At 38.2% G+C, this 18953-nt stretch overlaps 1 protein-coding gene across 1 annotated transcript in view; it reads left to right on the forward strand.

Annotated features, from left to right (window-relative positions):
- Window positions 1-1656: 1656 nt before the first annotated feature.
- Window positions 1657-18953, forward strand: part of TMPRSS7 (transmembrane serine protease 7) — a 29338-nt gene continuing 12041 nt past the window's right edge. Inside the window, exons 1-8 of the mRNA XM_087721453.1 lie at window positions 1657-1724; window positions 5021-5214; window positions 10665-10703; window positions 12779-13007; window positions 13894-14024; window positions 14994-15106; window positions 17011-17117; window positions 18375-18511. Coding sequence (XP_087577579.1) covers window positions 1657-1724; window positions 5021-5214; window positions 10665-10703; window positions 12779-13007; window positions 13894-14024; window positions 14994-15106; window positions 17011-17117; window positions 18375-18511 — 1018 coding nt within the window. The remainder of the gene's footprint in view (window positions 1725-5020; window positions 5215-10664; window positions 10704-12778; window positions 13008-13893; window positions 14025-14993; window positions 15107-17010; window positions 17118-18374; window positions 18512-18953) is intronic.

Consider the following 18953-nt stretch of genomic DNA (forward strand, 5'->3'; position numbering starts at 1 on the left):
GAACACTTTACTATTAAGGAATACCCTGTGTCAAGAAGAGTGACAAAATCTAAGTATTTTTTCCACTCTGATTACCTTCACAGATAAATTTCTTAAGGCTCTAGTTAAGGTGACTTGTCTCCTGTGAAAGGAAGAGCCAAGCAAATTGTTATAGGAGCCTCTTTGAGGACTGTGTAAGTCCCATGGAATTGACTGAGAAATAGCTGTGTTTTGTTATCTGTGAAGAATCTGAGGTTACTAGAATGCAGTTCTTGGGCTTTGAGTTCTGACATTTATATTTTACATCCCTGTCCCTTCTGGTTAATCAAGGCTCATTGGAGATAACATATGGTTGGATACATGTGGTGGTAAGTGCTTGCTTGAAGGAGGATATTATTTTATCACTTTTGAAAAAGTGGTGATCTACATTTTCTCAAGAAGCTACTGCTGGATCCAACAGAGCTGGATTATTGCCACCCAGTCTCCAAATTTCTCCTTTGTGGGAAAATTACTGCAAAACTGGTAAAGTTACAGCTCTAGAAGACCCCTGGAGGAAGCAAATTATTTGGATTCCTTTTCATTGTGTACTAAGTGAGGCTGATAAAATATTAGTTGCACTTGTCAATAATCTTTTATGGTGTCAGGATATTTTTGATATCCTGGCCCATCTGGATTTCTTTTGATATGATTAATCATTGTATCATTCTGAACCCGGATAGGGGGTTGGGCATGGAAGGGGGGCATGGTTGCAAGATATTCTCCTACTTCCTTTGAAAACAGTTACAGTTGGTATCAGGAAGGTGGAGTTATAGACTCCATGGTATTTCAGAGAGTACTCTACTTTCCCTTCGCTTATTTAACATCTACAGGAAATTAGTGGGAAAGTGTATGGAGTATGGCTTTGAAGGACAATTGGAAGATTCACTAACACAGCAATAATTGTAATTATTATTGCTTATTAAAATATGTAATTTCCGGATACTACTTTAGAATTAAACAGTTTGCTGAACTCCTGTGAACTAGACCAAGGACCTTCGTGGTTTTTATAAAGAAAAAAAAGAAAAAAATGGGCATTAAAGAAGAAATACATAGTTGTAAAATATGTACATCTCTCTCTGAATAACTCTTGATAAGCTTCCATTTTTAACTAGTGAAAAATAATGGAAGACATCTTTCTTGTACCTTTATTCTTGGGTTAACCTATTGTCATGCTTTTTTTCTGAAGTAGTTTTTTTTTAATTGTAGAGTATCCAGAGTATTTCTGGAAACTCTACGTTGTACAGAATTGCAACTGGCTGAAAATGCTATCTGTCTGAGGAAACTATCCTTGGACTACAATTTAATTAATAATGGATTCCCACTTCATTTCCATTAAATCATGAACTTTTATTTTCTTTTAGGCTGGTACAACTTCATTTTGCTTTCCAAATATAGATTTAAGTCACATCTAATTGAAAGTTGACAGAGGAGGGTGGGAAGTTTTACAACCAGGCAAAACAAAAGCTGTGATAAGGGTTGCTCTTTACTGTCATAAATGAATATGTTGTTATAAAAATATTTAATCATTCTCAGAAATAATCACTAATTTTTAAGAACCCACAATGTATACTGTTCTCAGTAAAATTGAATTGACTTCATGCAGGACATTGAAACAAGTCTGTAAATGTTCTCTTTCAGATGAATCTGGTGTATACCAAATCTGCTTTCTCAAAATTTTACAAGCAATCCATTGTCTCCGATGTCAGGTGGGACACCATTTTTAGTTTGTTTTTATGATTTAATGATAAATATCTTATCTTGTTGCAAGTCAGTTATCTTGTAAGTCCAGCACAACTTTATAAAATGATTGAACGTGGAATAAATGTTTTCATCCAGTTAATACGTGGTATATTTCAAAAGCTATTAGCATTTTTCTTGAATAATGACAGAAGTTTAAATTTTTAAGCTTATCAGTTTTTTATGTAAGCCAATAAGGTTGTGGGTGGATATCACATATAAAGTCCTAAATAGCTTGGCACTCAGCTAGATACACAGTGGGACATTTATCCTGTCCAGATATTTAGGATTTTTTTAGGATTTTATTGGGGATTTATATGCCGCCCTTTTCCCTGAGGGGACTCAGGGCGGCTTACAACAATGAAGGGAAGGGAGTGCAAGACAAGACTTAAAAAGAAAAGAATCGTGATTAAAAGAAAATTAACCATAAAAACACAACATTCACTCAACATTTGGGCGGGGTGAGAGTAATCCTATCCCCAGGCCTGACGGGATAGCCAGATCTTAAGGGCTGTGTGGAAGGCCTGGACTGTGGTGAGGGTACGGATCTCCACGGGGAGGTTGTTCCATAATGTCGGAGCTGCAACTGAGAAGGCTCTCCTCCGCGTAGTCGCCAGTCGGCACTGACTGGCGGATGGAATTCGGAGGAGGCCTACTCTGTGCGATCTGATGGGACGCAGGGAGGTAATTGGCAGGAGGCGGTCTCTCAAATAGTCAGATCCACTACCATGGAGCGCTTTATAGGTGGTAAGTAAGACCTTGAAGTGCACCCGACGATCAACAGGTAGCCAGCGCAGCTCACGGAGGATTGGTGTTATATGGGCGAACCGTGGTGCGCCCATGATCACTCGCGCGGCCGCGTTCTGGACTAGCTGAAGTCGCCGGATGCTCTTCAAGGGCAGCCCCATGTAGAGCACATTGCAGTATTCCAGCCTAGAGATCACAAGGGCTCGAGTGACTGTTGTGAGAGCCTCCCGGTTCAGGTAGGGCCGCAACTGGCGCACCAGGCGAACCTGGGCAAATGCCCCCCTGGTCACAGCCGACAAGTGGTGGTCAAAACTCAGCTGTGGATCCAGGAGGACTCCCAAGTTGCGGACCCTATCTGAGGGGAATAAATTTTGCCCCCCCAGCCTGATTGATGGAACGTTAGCCAAATTTTTGGGAGGAAAACACAACAGCCATTCGGTCTTTTCCGGGTTGAGTACCAGTTTGTTAGCTCTCATCCAGTCTTTAACAGCCTCAAGGCCCCGGTTCATCACGTCCACCGCTTCATTGAGTTGGCACGGGGCGGACAGATACAACTGCGTATCGTCCGCATATTGATGGTACTTAATCCCGTGCCTCCGAATGATCTCGCCCAGCGGTTTCATGTATATGTTAAATAGCAGGGGGGACAGAACCGAACCCTGCGGCACCCCATAGGTTAGGGGCCTCGGGGACGATCTCTCCCTCCCCACCAACACCGACTGCGACCTGTCCGAGAGGTAGGAGGAGAACCACTGTAAAACAGTGCCGCCCACCCCCACCTCCCGCAGTCGTCGCAGAAGGATACCATGGTCGATGGTATCGAAAGCCGCTGAGAGGTCGAGGAGAACCAGGATGGACGCGTAGCCTCCATCTCTGGCTCTCCAGAGATCATCGGTCAATGCGACCAAAGCGGTTTCAGTGCTGTAACCGGGCCTGAAGCCAGACTGGAAGGGGTCAAGGTAGTCAGCTTCCTCCAAGGTACGCTGAAGCTGTAAGGCCACCACCTTCTCAACAACCTTCCCCAGAAAGGGGAGGTTGGAGACTGGACGATAGTTGTTAAGAACTGCTGGATCCAAAGACGGTTTCTTCAGGAGGGGCCTCACCACCGCCGCCTTAAGCGCGGTGGGGAGGTGTCCCTCCCGAAGAGAGGCGGTAACAACCGCCTGGATCCAGCCTCGTGTCACCTCTCTGCTGTTGGCAGTCAGCCAAGAGGGACACGGGTCCAGTATACAGGTGGAGGAACTCACAGCTCGCATAGCCTTGTCCACATCCCCAGAGGCAACATCCTGAAACTCAACCCAGAGATGGTCTACCAAGTTATTCCCCTGTGTCCCGGCTGGATCTGCGGGGGTGGAGTCCAGTTCCGATCGAAACCGAGCAATTTTGTCCGCCAAGAACTGACTATATTCCTCAGCCTTACCCTGCAGGGGGTTCCCCGTCTCCCTCCTATTTAGGAGGGAGCGGGTTATCCTGAACAGGGCGGCTGGGCGAGACTCGGCGGACGCTACCAAGGAGGCAATGTGTGATCTTTTGGCAGTTCTCAATGCCCAAATATACTCCTTGGTGCAAGCTGTCAACAGTGCTCGGTTCAGTACGGACCTGTCGGACCTCCATATATAGAAGAGCCAAGGTGGCGCAGTGGTTAGGGTGCAGTACTGCAGGCCACTTCAGTTGACTGTTATCTGCAGTTCAGCGGTTCTAATCTCACCGGCTCAAGGTTGACTCAGCCTTCCATCCTTCCGAGGTGGGTGCAATGAGGACCCAGACTGTGGGGGCGATATGCTGACTCTGTAAACCGCTTAGAGAGGGCTGAAAGCCCTATGAAGCAGTATATAAGTCTAACTGCTATTGCTATTGCTGCCCAGTATATACATGCATCCTGAAAATATCTAGGCAATTCCCAATTTCTGTGAAATGATAAGAGAGCAGACTCAAAGTTATACATATCAATGGCAGCTCAAACAGCATGGAATACCTTGCTCTTGAGGCCTTATTTTGCTCCACATTTACAAGGTTTTTAAAACTGTATTGTCCTGAGAATCATTCAGTCCAGAAGGTGGACCTGGGTTGCCTTGGTGGATAACCTTTGTTAGCTTAGTTAGTTAGTTAGTTTTATTCCTTTTTTTCTTTGTTTGGAAATTACCCCAAACGGGTGGGATTCTGCTGGTTCGGACCAGTTTAGGTGAATCGGTTGCTCCGACTATCAGCTGGGAGTGAACCGGTTTGCTCCAACTTTCAGCTGGGCCTGCCTGCCCACCACTGCACTATACTCACCTATATTCTCTTTTCTGAAGCCCAGTTGATAGGTGTGGCAGAGTGGATTGCTGCACCTCAGCTGTTTTCCTCCCCAGCAATAATCTGGAAGATGATTTCTCTGTAAACTGCACATGTGCACCCAGAAAACAAGTTGTTAAACAAGTAGGATCCCACCCTTGGCCCCAAGCCCTTAAAAATAGAACTATACAAGTCACCATATAATTCCATTAAATAAATACAATTTGTTTTGTACTGATTTCAGCAATAACAACAATGGGGGACTTCTTGTCCATTTCTGGATTGTGTTTGTGGTACCACAAGCGAAAGGCCAAATATTTTGTGAAGACTGTGTTGCAGCTATTTTAAGAAATTCAATTCACACAAGCATCACCAATCGAACCTCAGTAGGGAGTCTTCAAGGCCTTGCAGTGGATATGGATTCCATTGTGCTCAGTGGTTGGTATTTCTAAATCAAGAATTCATATGTATTATTCATTGTATCTAAAGGTTTCCTTTTTCTGAGTACACAACATTTTTATTCAAGGTTTGATGGGATCACAAATATGCATGAAAATAATAAATTCAGGGGAATAAAAATGTCAGCCTGCTTCTTTGGTCGCCATGGTGTAAGAGTTCAGAGAAGACCACAAAGATGATTAGGGGACTAGAGGCTAAAACATATGAAGAACGGTTGCAGGAACTGGGAAAAGAAGGACTAGGGGAGACATGATAGCAGTGTTCCAATATCTCAGGGGCTGCAACAAAGAAGAGGGAGTCAAGCTATTCTGCAAAGCAGGACAAGAAGCAATGGGTGGAAATTAATCAAGGAGAGAAGCAACCTAGAACTAAGGAGAAATTTCCTGATAGTTAGAACAATTAATCAGTGGAACAACTTTCCTCCAGAAGTTGTGAATGCTCCATCACTGGAAGTTTTTAAGATATTGGATAAACATTTGTCTGAAGTGGTGTAAGGTTTCCTGCCTAAGCAGGGGGTTGGACTAAAAGACCTTCAAAGTCCCTGTTTTTTTTTCTGTTTTTAACTTAAAATGATTATGAATGTTTATGTCTGTTACTCAAAACAGATCTGATAAGTCTCCTAGATACTTCGCATGCATAACTAAAGGCTCACTTTTGTTTCAAAAATATAGTAACACTGAAAAAATTGCTGCCAAATATTAGCTGCCAAATCTTGAGAGCTTTTGCAGGTTGCGGACATGGTACTGGTTTTGTATGCATTGCCCACTTCTGTTCTGATGGAAAGAACTGCCCTTTTTCCAGAGATGATAAATGAACAATTTTCTTATGCAAGAACAACTACTCTCCACAGTTGTACAAGAATGCCCTTATTGCAATATATATTCTCTATATCCAGCAAGTTTTAAAAAACAGTTTGTGTATTTTTCCTGTATCTTGGGAATTTTAAAAATTACTGATAGATATTTTCCAACTGTTATCTTAACACATAAATGAGAAAAGAAAGACAAATGTATTTTGGAACTGAAAGACATATAATTAATTATAGATTTTTTGATACCAGTACTTGGAAAGATTTAAAAATAAATGTTAAAGTTTCTAAGCAAATTGAAAACAACGTAGCAATTATCATAAATGAGCATTCTTTGTCAACAATACATCAGCTTTTGAGTAGATAACTTTCTTAGTTGCTTCTGGGAATGGTGTGTATGTGCTATATCTTGATTTCAAGAAAGCATTTTAAAATGTATTTAACATTTTGATTATCAAACTAGTTAACTGGAAATCCTATCTCAATGGGCCAGTAGAGAAATATCACAATATTGGTTCTGGGCCCTGTGATCTTTAATAATTAGCAAAACCAGGTTGCTGAATAAAATTAGGTACAGATAGAGCTATAAACATGGAAATAATCATGATTGCCTATAGCAGTGATGGCGAAGCTTTTTTCCTTGGGTGCCAAAAGTGTATGTGTTTGCTCTGACACCCATAATCTAAAAAGTGCTTCACTTTTTAAATTTTTTTTATTGTTTTTATTAAACAAAAACACACACACAAAAAAAGAATCATATTTCGTTACATCTTGTAGAAAGCATGTCAATTGGTTACAGATACATTTTGTGCATTTCTTCCAAAATCATTACATATACTTCATTCAAATTGAGTTGTAAATTTTAGAATTTATGTATTTTACTATCACTGTACCACAATTTTCATTTGATTACAGTTACTTAAATGTGTTTTTATCTAAAATCATTTATATTTGAAGACACAACCACCTACTGGCATACTTTCGCAGTCTGCCATAACTTTACATCTTTATAACATATTCTAAAACAAAGTCAGTTAGTAGGATATCTAACATTCCCCCCCTTCCTCCACAACTCACAAATTAAGGCTTATATCCAATTTGCTTTTACTGGTACAACACACCTGTATATATCATTAAATATTGTCCATTAACATTTCCTTGTTATTACTGTAGTTAACTAAAAAATATTTACTATTTATCTCACCGCTCCTTTCCTCAGGCCCAAAAGAGATTATACCTTTATAACCAGCTCTAAAGAAGAATTTATTAATAAGATTTATAGGTCTTTTCCCTAAGTCCCAGATTACAATTTATATCCAGTTTATATTACTAATTAAGGTTGTCATTTCATTATTATAATTATAGTTAATTACATGTTAACAAAATAAACATTTAAAATCTAAGACAATCTAAGAGATGTTAACATTACTACTTAATAATCACCAAAAGTATCCATTAACATTTCCTTATTGTTATTATAGTTAAAAAAAATGAATTGTTTACTATTTGTATCACATCTCCTCTCTTCTGACCCAAAATAATTATACCTTCATAACAAGATCTAAACAAAAATTTGTTAACAAGATTTATGAATCTTTTCGCCAAATTCCAATTTACAATTTATGGCCTGATTATTTATCCTAATTAAGGTTATCATTTCATTATTAATGTCATGGTAAATTATATGTTAACCAATAAACATTCAATGATAATCTAAAACAGTCTACAAAATACTAAAATCCCTACTTATTAATCATTAAAAATTAGCTAACTTTTTATCATCAACCAGCATTATCAACCTGTATCTTTCCAGTAGCAAAACAGTCTTATCTCTCTTGCCAGCTGTTGTGTCAATTCTCTTTTCAGCTCCTTTCCAGAGTTATGAACTTCTCTCCTCACTTTGTAGCTTAGAAGATCTCTCATGTAGTTTCGTTGCCCTTGAATTGTTATTAACATTAACTTAGCTTTGGTTATCAGACTTATTTTTGGATAGATTTGTCTTATTAACTCCATCCTTTTCGCTCTTTTTTTTTCTCCTGTTTCTTGGGATTTGGGATAAAGCTCCAGATTGTCAAAGTCACTTTTCCAACTTCCCTTCTTTCCACTTTCACTCACATTTACTCCATTAATGAGTTCATCCGTTATCTTGTCTTTGTTTTCTGTATTTTCATTCTCTTCTTTAATTTTTGGAGCTCCAACCCCATCATCTTTTGCTGTGATACCCAATAGTCTGTCTAATTTCTTGTCAAATCTCTTAAATCCTTCTAAAATGTTTTGAAGTCCAGCCAGGATGTTTTGAAATTTTAAGTTTTCCTCATCTGAATATTGATCCATTTTTCCAAAAGAAAAAAATGTAAAGAAAAAGAAAAAGAGGAGTCTAATAATCACTGCCACTCTGGCCTGTCAATTTTTTAAAGAATATATCTATATTTATTTTAAATCTTAAGCACAAGTTCTTTTGTAGTTTTCAAAGTAGAAGGGTTCTTGTATTTTTCTTTCCTTTTCCTTCTCTTGCCAAAATATTTTCCAAGAGCACCTGCAAAACACTGTTCGTGCCCTTGAGTCTTTATCAAGTTTTATAAACAAGTTTCAAACCCTTCCATTACAAAGTCAGTGAAGTCAAATAGGAATGAACAAAGGATACATTGTTTCAAGGGAAAAAAAACTTCAGACTCAGGCTTCCGAATGACAGATTCAACTTTTTAAATACTTTTTCTTTAAGTATCTTTAATATAATTATATAACAAATAGAAGGAGGAATTTGTTAAAATAAAAAGTTTTAGTTTAAGCCAAAAGAATTAAGATAGTAAAAAATAGAGGAAAAAGTCAATCCATTCACTTCAAGCGGAGAAACAGGAAACATTGCAATCACTTCAATCCACAAAACATTGTTACAAGCAAGAGCAAAAAACTTTCTAAGGCAGTCCAATAGGGATAAAATTCGCCACTTTATTCTTTACTTGGGGACTAATTTATCTTTTAAAAAAGGTTTCTTAGGGCAATCTTCTAAAAGAAAAAAAAACCTCACCAGATGGACCCACTTTCACTTCTTCTTTTCCTTCCGGAGCCGTCTCTGTCAGCCTAGGGGTTGCCTGTTTGCTGCCAGTTGGAAGCGCTTCCCTTGAGCCGATCAGGGATTTTGCGGAGTCCCTGCGACCAGCAAGGTTTTGTCTTCCTGATCACCATCTCTTCGGAAGGTTTAGGGCCTACTGGACCTAAAGTGTCATCAGCGAACTCGGATTGTCAAGTCCACATGATGTATCGTCGCGACATTGGCTCCTCCTCAAAAGTGCTTCACTTTTTAAGAAGAAAGAAACCAAAGACATTTTTAGAATGCACCAATACCATGGAGTATCAAGGGAGATGGTGGAATGTGTTAGCCATAGGAGAAGGGAATGGGGATGCCAAAAATGACAAAGAAGCTATTGGCAATTGAGTTGCTGCTCTCCTAGAACCAATTAGTTCTTTGACAGTTCATGACATAGTATGGCAACACAGAACGAGAAGAGTTGGAATGGACCTTGTAGGTCTTCCAGTCCAACCTTGTGCTCAGGCAGAAAACATTTATACCATTTCAGACAAATGGTTGTTTAATCTCTTCTTAAAAACCTCCAGCATTGGAGCATCCACAACTTCTGGAGGCAAGTCATTCCCCTAGTTAATTATTCTAACTATCAGGATATTTTCTCCTAGTTTTAGGTTGGTTCTCTCCTCGATTATTTTCCACCCATTGCTTCTTGTCCTGACTTCAGGTGCTTTGGAGAATAGCTTGACTCCAGGGGTGAAATTCAGCAGGTTCTGACAGGTTCTGGAGAACCAGTAGCAGAAATTTTGAGTAGTTTGGAGAACCAGCAAATACCACCTCTTGCTGGCCCCAGAGTGGGGTGGGAATGAATGGAGATTTTGCAATATCCTTCCCCCAGGAGTGGGAGGGAATGGGGATTTTGCAGTATCCTTCCCCTGCCAAGCCTGCCAAGCCACGCCCACAGAACCAGTAATAAAAAAAATTGAATTTCACCATTGCTTGATTCCCTCTTCTTTGTGGCAGCCCCTGAGATATTGGAACACTGCTATCATGTCACCCTAGTTCTTATTTTCATTAAATTAGATATACCCAGTTCCTGCAACTCTTATTAATACGTTTTAGCCTCCAGACCCAGACTATTAAAGAATAATTTGCTTTTGGTTTTAAATATGTTAGTAACGCTTTAGAAATTAAGTCCTACCAACTGAAATAAAAGGAATTGGGAATGAAACACTGCTATGAAACTGTCACGGAAAATAAGGCCAGGACCTGATCTCCTTTGGTAGGATATTGTTTTAGATAGTATAAAAAATTGGAAATCAAATTTCAAATTAATCTAGAAAAAAATAATCCTAATCCTAATATAAATTTGACAGTGAAACCAAATACATAATTTATGGGCTTCTCTTTACTAAGTGAGTTCAAATGGCATCATAAATTCTTACGTAATACCAGTAATACAAAATACATTTTCTTGGCTTCTCAGCTTCCAGATCTATAACACTATATACATATAGTATGTATTGTCTGCTGACCTTTTATTGCAAACCTTGCTTAAATGTAAGCATATTTATTAGGTTTTTTTCCCCAATGTAGTTGGGCTTCGATCGGATTACTCTTCAACAACAGGAACAGGTACATTACTGAGTTTTCCTGTCATAACTGTTGTTCTTAACCTCTGATATGAGAGCGTATATTACAATTACAATTGAAGTGATTTACTTACCCAAACACTATTTTTCTTTATGGCTTCTTTATTAACCTTTATATTTCTGTAATGCTTTTGATGGTTCGAAGTACTTTACAAAGTATAATCCTTATAAAGATGCTAGAGATAAATGAGAATTAGGAATTGGTTTCATTTCCAAGAATAAGATTTTTTTAAAAAAATAATGTTTCTGTTCTAGGTTTGATTTTTTTTTTTAAAAAAGTTTATTTTGTGTGTTAAACCAGGCTATAGTATAAGGAGACAGAAACAGCGGCATATGCAGTCTGAAAAGATATAAGTTCCCCACAGTATATCATTGGAGGCATTCAATAATTCAGAATGTCCCTAATTCCATCATTCCTGCTCCCCCAGATTTTCAACAGGCAACTGGACTTTCTTGTTTTTCTTTGAAGGCATTTCATTTCTCAACCAAGAAGTTTCTTCAGTTCTGATTGGATGGTGAGGAATGGAAGAGTTTATATTTCTTGCAGATGGCTGGTCATTGGCATTCTTTTAGAGCAGAGGTATAAACTGGCATGGACCAGATCCGTCATGCACAGGCCATGCCCAGCCTAGCTTTGCAAAGGGAATTTTTTTTGCAATACATCACATGATGGCAATGTGGCGCTACAAGTTGGACACCTCACCCATGTTTTAGAGCAGTGGTAGTCAACCTGGTCCCTACCGCCCACTAGTGGGCATTCCAGTAAGTCTGCTTTATAAATTTTATAAAGTAAAATTACTTCCCTATTTTAGAAATCACCATTACTGTGGAACCGGTGGGTGGTTAGAAAAATTTACTACTAACAGAGATACAAAAGTGGGCAGTAGGTATAAAAAGGTTGATTATCCCTGTTTTAAAGAGTCGTTGAGGCTCTCTTTGCCCTACTCAGGTGACCCTGAAGACACAGATAAACCTCCAAGAGGCCTCAATGGAACTCTAAAAGAATGCAAATGATCAGCTGTCTGCAAGGAATACAAATCCTTCCATTCCTCACTATCCAGTCAGACCTGAAGAAACTTCTTGGGTGAGAAGCAAAATGTCTTCAAAGAAAAACAAGAAGCTCCAGTTGCCACTTGAAAAAGCACTTTTGGGACAACCATGGCCTGGATGGGTGACAATCTCCATAGATACCATTCCTGCTATTTAATCCACATGAAACTCACTGCTACAATACTGCAGGAGGACCAGAATACAGTTTATTTATTTAATTTATAAGGCTTCCCAAATCAAGACAACTCTGAGTGGCTTACAATTTTTTTTTTCACAAGATAAAAAAAAATTCTTAAAAGAAGTAGTAACTGAAGATCAACATTAATCGTCATAAATCATTCACACCTTTGGAACACAATTGCGAAAGCCAGTGTCTTGATTTCCTTTTATACTGGGGCAGGATATGCATGTCATCTAGATTAAAATACAGGTACTCCTTGATTTATGACCATCACTGGGAACAGAATTTCATTGCTCAGCAAGGCAGTTATTAAGTCAGTCACATTTGATTTTATGACCTTTTTTTGCTATAGTTATTAAGCGAATTGCTGCAGTTGTTAAATTAATCATGCTTTTATTAAGTGAATCCTGCTTCCTTCATTGACTTTGCTTGTGGAAAGCTGAATGGAAAGGTTGCAAATAGCAAACATGTGACCTCAGAACACTTGTAATGCAGTATTTCTTCTGCCATTTTGATAATTTTGGCTGGGTCTCACATTCCTATCCATATGAGTAAATGTCCTTTCCTTTCCTTTCTCCCCTCCCCTCCCTCCACATCTCCTTCCCCTCTTCTCAAAGTCAAAATTGTAAAGAATGCCTCAATTATTTTTGCAACCAACCTGATCTTGTGTTCAGCCAAACTTTTACAAATAAATGAAATTGTTAATGCAAGTAATGACATTGAAATTTTTATCAGTGACATAAGAAATTCTATATAAAATGTGGGTCGTACATAGTATTTGTAGTGGAGCAATTGGTAAATGAAATGAGCTTGCACTATTTCTGCAGGTGCAAACTGTATCTATGATCTGCATGCAGATCACTTGCATCAGCATTTTCCACTGGACGTTTTGGAAACATCAGGAAGGATGATCTGTTATTTTAAACTGATTGCGTTGGTTGGCTACTTAATTCGCCTTTCTATAGCATCCATTCGGATTGAAGCAGACAACTGTATTAGTGATTCATTAACCATTTATGACTCCCTAATGCCAATAAAGAGTAAGATATTATATCGGTAAGTAGACTTTTCTAATAAGGATTTTAAACAAATATTGCTAAGATTTTTTTAAAATCTAAAGATTTTAAATAAACTCACAATTTCTTCACTGTTATATACTGTATTAATAAATAACTGTCTCTATTGCAATTAGGCTAAATGTTTTAAAATTGACAATGTATTGAAACAATAATTAGCTTCATACACTATACCCATATAACACACACACACACACACATAAAATATAGTTTGTGTGTGTGTGTGTGTACCATTTGCCACATACCATTTAAACGAACTGCAAGTTATCTAGGTTCATACATCACATCAAATGTAAGCCACGGTAAAATAGCTAGGTTTATATAACACATTAAACCCATCAAACAAATCACATTATGGATTAGTGACAAATAGAAACCATATATTTATATACTACTTTGAAGCATTAATTTTATAAAGTTGGCAATCAGAAAGATGCCCATATGAATTCTATAAAAGATTATTATGTATTATGTTCTTGTTATATGTGTGAAATTATTTATTTAATATATTTATTAGATTTTTTTACCCTGCCTTTATTACTTTGTAAGTAATTCAAGGCAGAGAACATACTTCCTTTCCCTTCTTGCCTGCAACCTGTGGGGTGAATTGGGCTGAGAGAATGATTTAGTAGCTCTTAAGCGCCTGTAAAGTCAAGCATAGCTATTATATAACTTGTAATTTTTTTTCAACATATAGTATGTTGTTTATAACTATAAGAATTTTATTTTTGTTTTTATCAACTAGCACAAATAATTAACCAACTGATTAACCAACAAAGCAGGATGGAGAATTCTAGAATAGGCATGAAAGATATCTAGTAATTTCTATAATACCCATACATTTATAACAAATTGTTTTATTTCAGAATATGTGAACCTTCCAATTCATTGATATCTTTTGTTTCTACAAATAATATGATGTTAGTTATGCTGAAGTCCGCACAAGTTAGACAAATGAAGGAATTTCATGGCTATTTTGAGATGATTCCACAAGAAAGTACGTATTTTGTCTTTTTTTGTGGTCATATTACTTAAATTATGTTCTATCTTTGAAAGTAGCGCTTTATTCATGACAATTTATTTTAGAATCTCTGGCATGCATTTAGTTCCTCTCTCAACTCCTTCCCAACCCTTGTTTCACTTTAAGCAGTTTTTCTGCTTGAAACTTTAAGGTTTACTTACACCCATAACTCATTGATGTTATGCTACATTATACCACTAGATGGAGGAGTTGTCATATATACCCAGCACCAGAGTAATTTGTCTACTGACATCACTGAAAGCTGATCCATATCAGATCAGATCTGGATAGCATTTTAAAACATTACTAGGAAAAGCACGGCTCGATAGAGAATACTAGGAACTGAACATAGAAATACTGAAGCAGATCAAGAAATCTAACCACATCATAAAGGGAAAGAGCTTGAATTAAGAGAGTCTTGATCTTTAAACAGTTGCTTTATTCAATTGCTTATTGGTAGTTTAATACCAATAAACTAATCCTACCATACTATCTTTAGCAATGGTGATTTTCCAACTTAGTACAGGAAATCAGATAGATTTTGAGTACAAAAAATTGTTCTATTATATTAGTCAATGACTCCTCCATAAGTCTTGCAATTTCTTTATTTTCCTTACTAACTATCACTTCCTTTAAAAAAAAATGTAATAGATATTTAGTAGCTTAAGAGATCTTTTACTGTGATTACAAAACTATGTCTTTTATGCTTTTTCATCATCCAGGTAAAGGCAGTTTTCAGGAGCATTTATTTAAGATACCGCATTATATTGTGTCGTTTGTTGCTATCTTAATTCTCTTACTACACTTTTTCCTGCTTTTATTATTTCCATTCTTTGTCATGCTGAAATCTATGTAAAAGAGTAGAGAACTTCTCTTTCTTTTTTTGGCTGATTCTTGGTTTTACAATTGTATATAAACAGGACCATCCTTTTTTCCCCCCCTTAGAATGTGGAAATACTGTATTGGCATTAGGAAGTACCGGATTTGAAGGGCAAATCATAAGTCCCTATTATCCCAACTATTATCCTCCAAAATGTATTTGCATGTGGACTTTTCAGGTAATTTTAAATACCATCCTTAGAGGACTTTTCCAACTACACTTCCCTATGTTTGGTGTCAGCTGGAAACGGGACTCTCTGTCTCTTTTGTGAGATGAAGTTGCAAGAGTCCAAACTCTTTGATCTCTGCACAAAGCTTTAATGTCCCTCTTACTCTGGGATTTTTTGGGGGGGGGGGTCAAATAGCTGTAATGGGAGATGAAAGGTTTCCTTGTGAATGGTAGAAAGCAGCACCTGTTCTTTAATTCTGTCAGCCTAATTTCTCTCTTTAAACGCTTAGAACTGGCCGATTAAATTAAAGCAACAAGCTTCTGCCATAGTGTATTCTTAGGTTTGAAGTGTACATGTGTATTGTGTTGGTTGAAAATCCTACTTCAATATATGGAACGACAAAGTTGCTTCATTTGTTGTTGTCTTCTTTGTCTGTTTTGGAGGAGCTCCAGAGGTGGGTTGCTCCCGGTTTGGCCCGGTTTGGCCAAACCAGTAGTGGTGGCGGAAGGAAACTGCACCCACCCATCCGGACGCTTTTACGCATGCGCAGAAGGGCTGTACACATGCGCGAGCATGAGCAAACCAGTAGTAAACTGGTTAGCAACCCACTATTGAGGAACTCCTGTTGGGCCTTTTTCTGATGAAGGCCCCATTGGTATAGCCACAAGTTCTGAGGGCTTCCTTGATGATTTTTAGTTTTTTTTCTTTTCCTTCTTTGCTGGTAGGTAAACATTCAGCCCACTCAAGGACACTGCTATGTATGAGACTCCAAAGAGAAATCCCACCCGCAGTCATTAAAAAAAAAGGTTACCAATTTCCAGCAACAACTACTGAAGGAGAATGCCACTGACAAGCCACCATACTTGCAACATTGCAACACTGTCATTACATATAATGCAGGAATAGCTGAAAAGTTCAGGAGGATTTTCAACCAACACAGCATACACACGTACTTTAAATCCCAAAATAAAATACTCAGACACAAGCTGTACAATGTGACTTATGCAGTACAATGCAGTGAGACATGTGCAAATCTGTACATTGGTGAAATAAAACAACTATTTCACAAACATAATAGATGAGAACAAACCCATCAGGACAAGACTTAGCATCTACATTTGAAAGACAATGGTCACTCTTTTGAATGGCCAGAGAGGACCACTGGTTTGAAAAGGATAAAAGAAGCCATTTATGTTAAAATTGAACAGTCCTCTCCCAATAGAGGGGACCACCTATCTTCTGTTAATGAAACAGTCCTTTCAGCAGTTCTAAAGAGACAGTCATTAAGGAGACAGTCATTTGGACTCTGGTGGCTTCAATAACTCTCAGAGAACTAATGGCCCACATTCAAAGTTTTAATACCCAGGTGATTGCAAGGAATATAAATCCTTCCATTCCCCAGCACTTAGTGAGAACTGAGGATGCTTCTTGGGTGAGAAGTGAAATGTCTTAAAGGGGAAAACAAAGTCCAGTTGCCTTTTGAAAAAGCACCTTTGGGACAACCATGACCTGGATGACTGAGACTCTCCATAGACATTGGACAGTTGGCTTCCCGCCAAAGGATGAACTAGAACTCATTATTTCCTGGATTTTCTCCTGATGCCTTAATACTATACCACACTAGCTTTCTATATTCTTTCACAGACATCAAAGTCTGGCAAAATTTAAATGGAGACAGAACATATTCCCCATTACACAGTGGGACCTTTCATTCCAAACACTTTATAGCTTACATCTCACTCACTTACATATCTTCTAGCATATCCCCGTTTCATTCTTGTGACATATAAAATAAGTTCTGATAAAAAGTATTGCAGACCCTATTTCTACACTGTAAAGTGGCCAGAAAATTGATTCCCTTTTGCAAAAAACAACAACAACACCCTTTCTTTCTTATTCTTTCTTAAAACCAGGCACCTCAGAAGAACTTTGGTATTGCACTGCTGTTTCATAATTATATGATCAGTGAAAAAAGCATTAAAGGCTGTGAACATGGATGGTGGAAAATTAATGAGCTAATGTAAGTATATTCATATATTGTAAGTAGTTTAATGGAGCAGGAATGAAAAGCAATGAAAAACTTTGCATATGAAACAATACACATGAGTTTTTAATGTTACAGTTATAAAACCTACTTTGGCAGATAGGGAAGGGCCAATGTATCCCTGTGTGATAATTTAGAAAGTTTTTTATTTTAATTATCACTGCAATGTGCATTAGCATATCTTATCAATACTTCACAGAATTCAGGAGGGATAAAGAATATAACTAAAGATGTGCGCATTTGTGTAGAGAAATCTAAATTAGTCTTATGAACCCTTAGAAGCATGTTCTACTGTACAACAAAGGAAACTATTGTATATTAAAAGCAATAATTATTCTGATTCAGGGATGGGCTGCTACGAGTTCGCCCAGGTTTGGGAGAACCCGTAGCTAACATTATGGCCAGTTCAGAGAACCTCTAAATCCCCCCACTGGCTGGCCCTGCCCAACCCATCCCACCCCTCCAGCCCTGCCCTGTTCCTCACTGGAGTCTCCAGCTAGCCGGTTTTGGATGTGAGATAAGTGCAGGGCCCACACAGAGGCTCAGGGAGAGGGGAATGGGCCTCCTGGAAGTTCTGGAAGACTGGAAACGGGTCTGCCTCTGTCCTCCGGAGGTCTTCCAGAGCCTGGAGGAAGCAGTTTTCACCCTCCCAGAGGCTCGAGGAAAGCTTCTGGAGCCTTGGGAAGGCAAAAACGCCCCCCTCTGTGCCGTGATTCAGGTGGCCGAATAGGCCATGCCCACCCAGCAACTGGGCAGAGAACACATTGCTGAAATTTTTGAAGCCCACCCGTTCTGATTTAATTATTTATCAAGCTAAGTATTGTTTGTCCCAATAGATAAGCTAAGTTAGACATGTGTAAAACACACACACAAAAACTTTGGGAAAGAGTACTAGATGAAAGATGAGAATTTGATTCTTATCGTTTTTCTCATCCATACATTAAGACAGGAGGAAAATGAAAGAAAGTGAGCATAAGCATGGAGTGCAATAGAATAAAAAACTGTCTTCAGTTAGGGAAATACAGAAGAAAGTACTTAATGGTGATTGCAAAGGAGAATCATGGAAACCTTTAAGAAATAATATAGCATTGCATAGAACAATCTACTGCTAGGTGAAGCTTTTGGCATGTAGACTTAGAAATGTGGCAATGCAAAATTTTACTGTAACTATATTTTAGTGTTCACCTCTTCACAAGAGATGGTCAGCATAAGTTTATATAATCCATTTTACAGGTATTGTGGCTATTACATCGATCATCAAACAATATTCCGTGTGGCAAACTTGGTGGTTAACATGGAATTTCAGTGCAGCTCCAAGCTTTCTGAACAGCCCTTTCTTGTGGAATATGGGAGTTACAATATCAGCCAGCGTAAGACTGACAGTAAAAATTATTTGAAACCCTTACTGGCATGCAGTTGTTATATACAACTATAAAGATAATATTTTTCTTAGCTTTGGTTCAATAGCCAGCATTTATAATTAAGGAAACTTGATATGATAGAGACATAAGATATTTACATGTACATGGCAGCAAATTATTGTTTCAAAAATTAATCTGCTAAAATTGGGATGATTTGATGATCAGGTGGCAGTTTTGATTCATTTGTGTTAGTCCCAATGGATGTGCTGCAATTATAACTGCAGTCCTAGATAGTGTTCTGACCTAGGCTTCCCCAAAAAGCATGAAGCAGATTCCTAGTCCCGACAAAACCCCTTTTATTAAACAAATGTGAATTCCTCTCTTCACATTCAACAAAGCCCTGGGAAACAGTCTTTCAAAGGTGAATTTATGAAGAGACCTTATCTAGCTT

This window comes from Thamnophis sirtalis, unplaced genomic scaffold, assembly GCF_051295495.1.
Source record: "Thamnophis sirtalis isolate CommonGarterSnake01/CBP01778 unplaced genomic scaffold, rThaSir2_p1.2 scaffold_8, whole genome shotgun sequence".
NCBI classification, from domain to species: domain Eukaryota; kingdom Metazoa; phylum Chordata; class Lepidosauria; order Squamata; family Natricidae; genus Thamnophis; species Thamnophis sirtalis.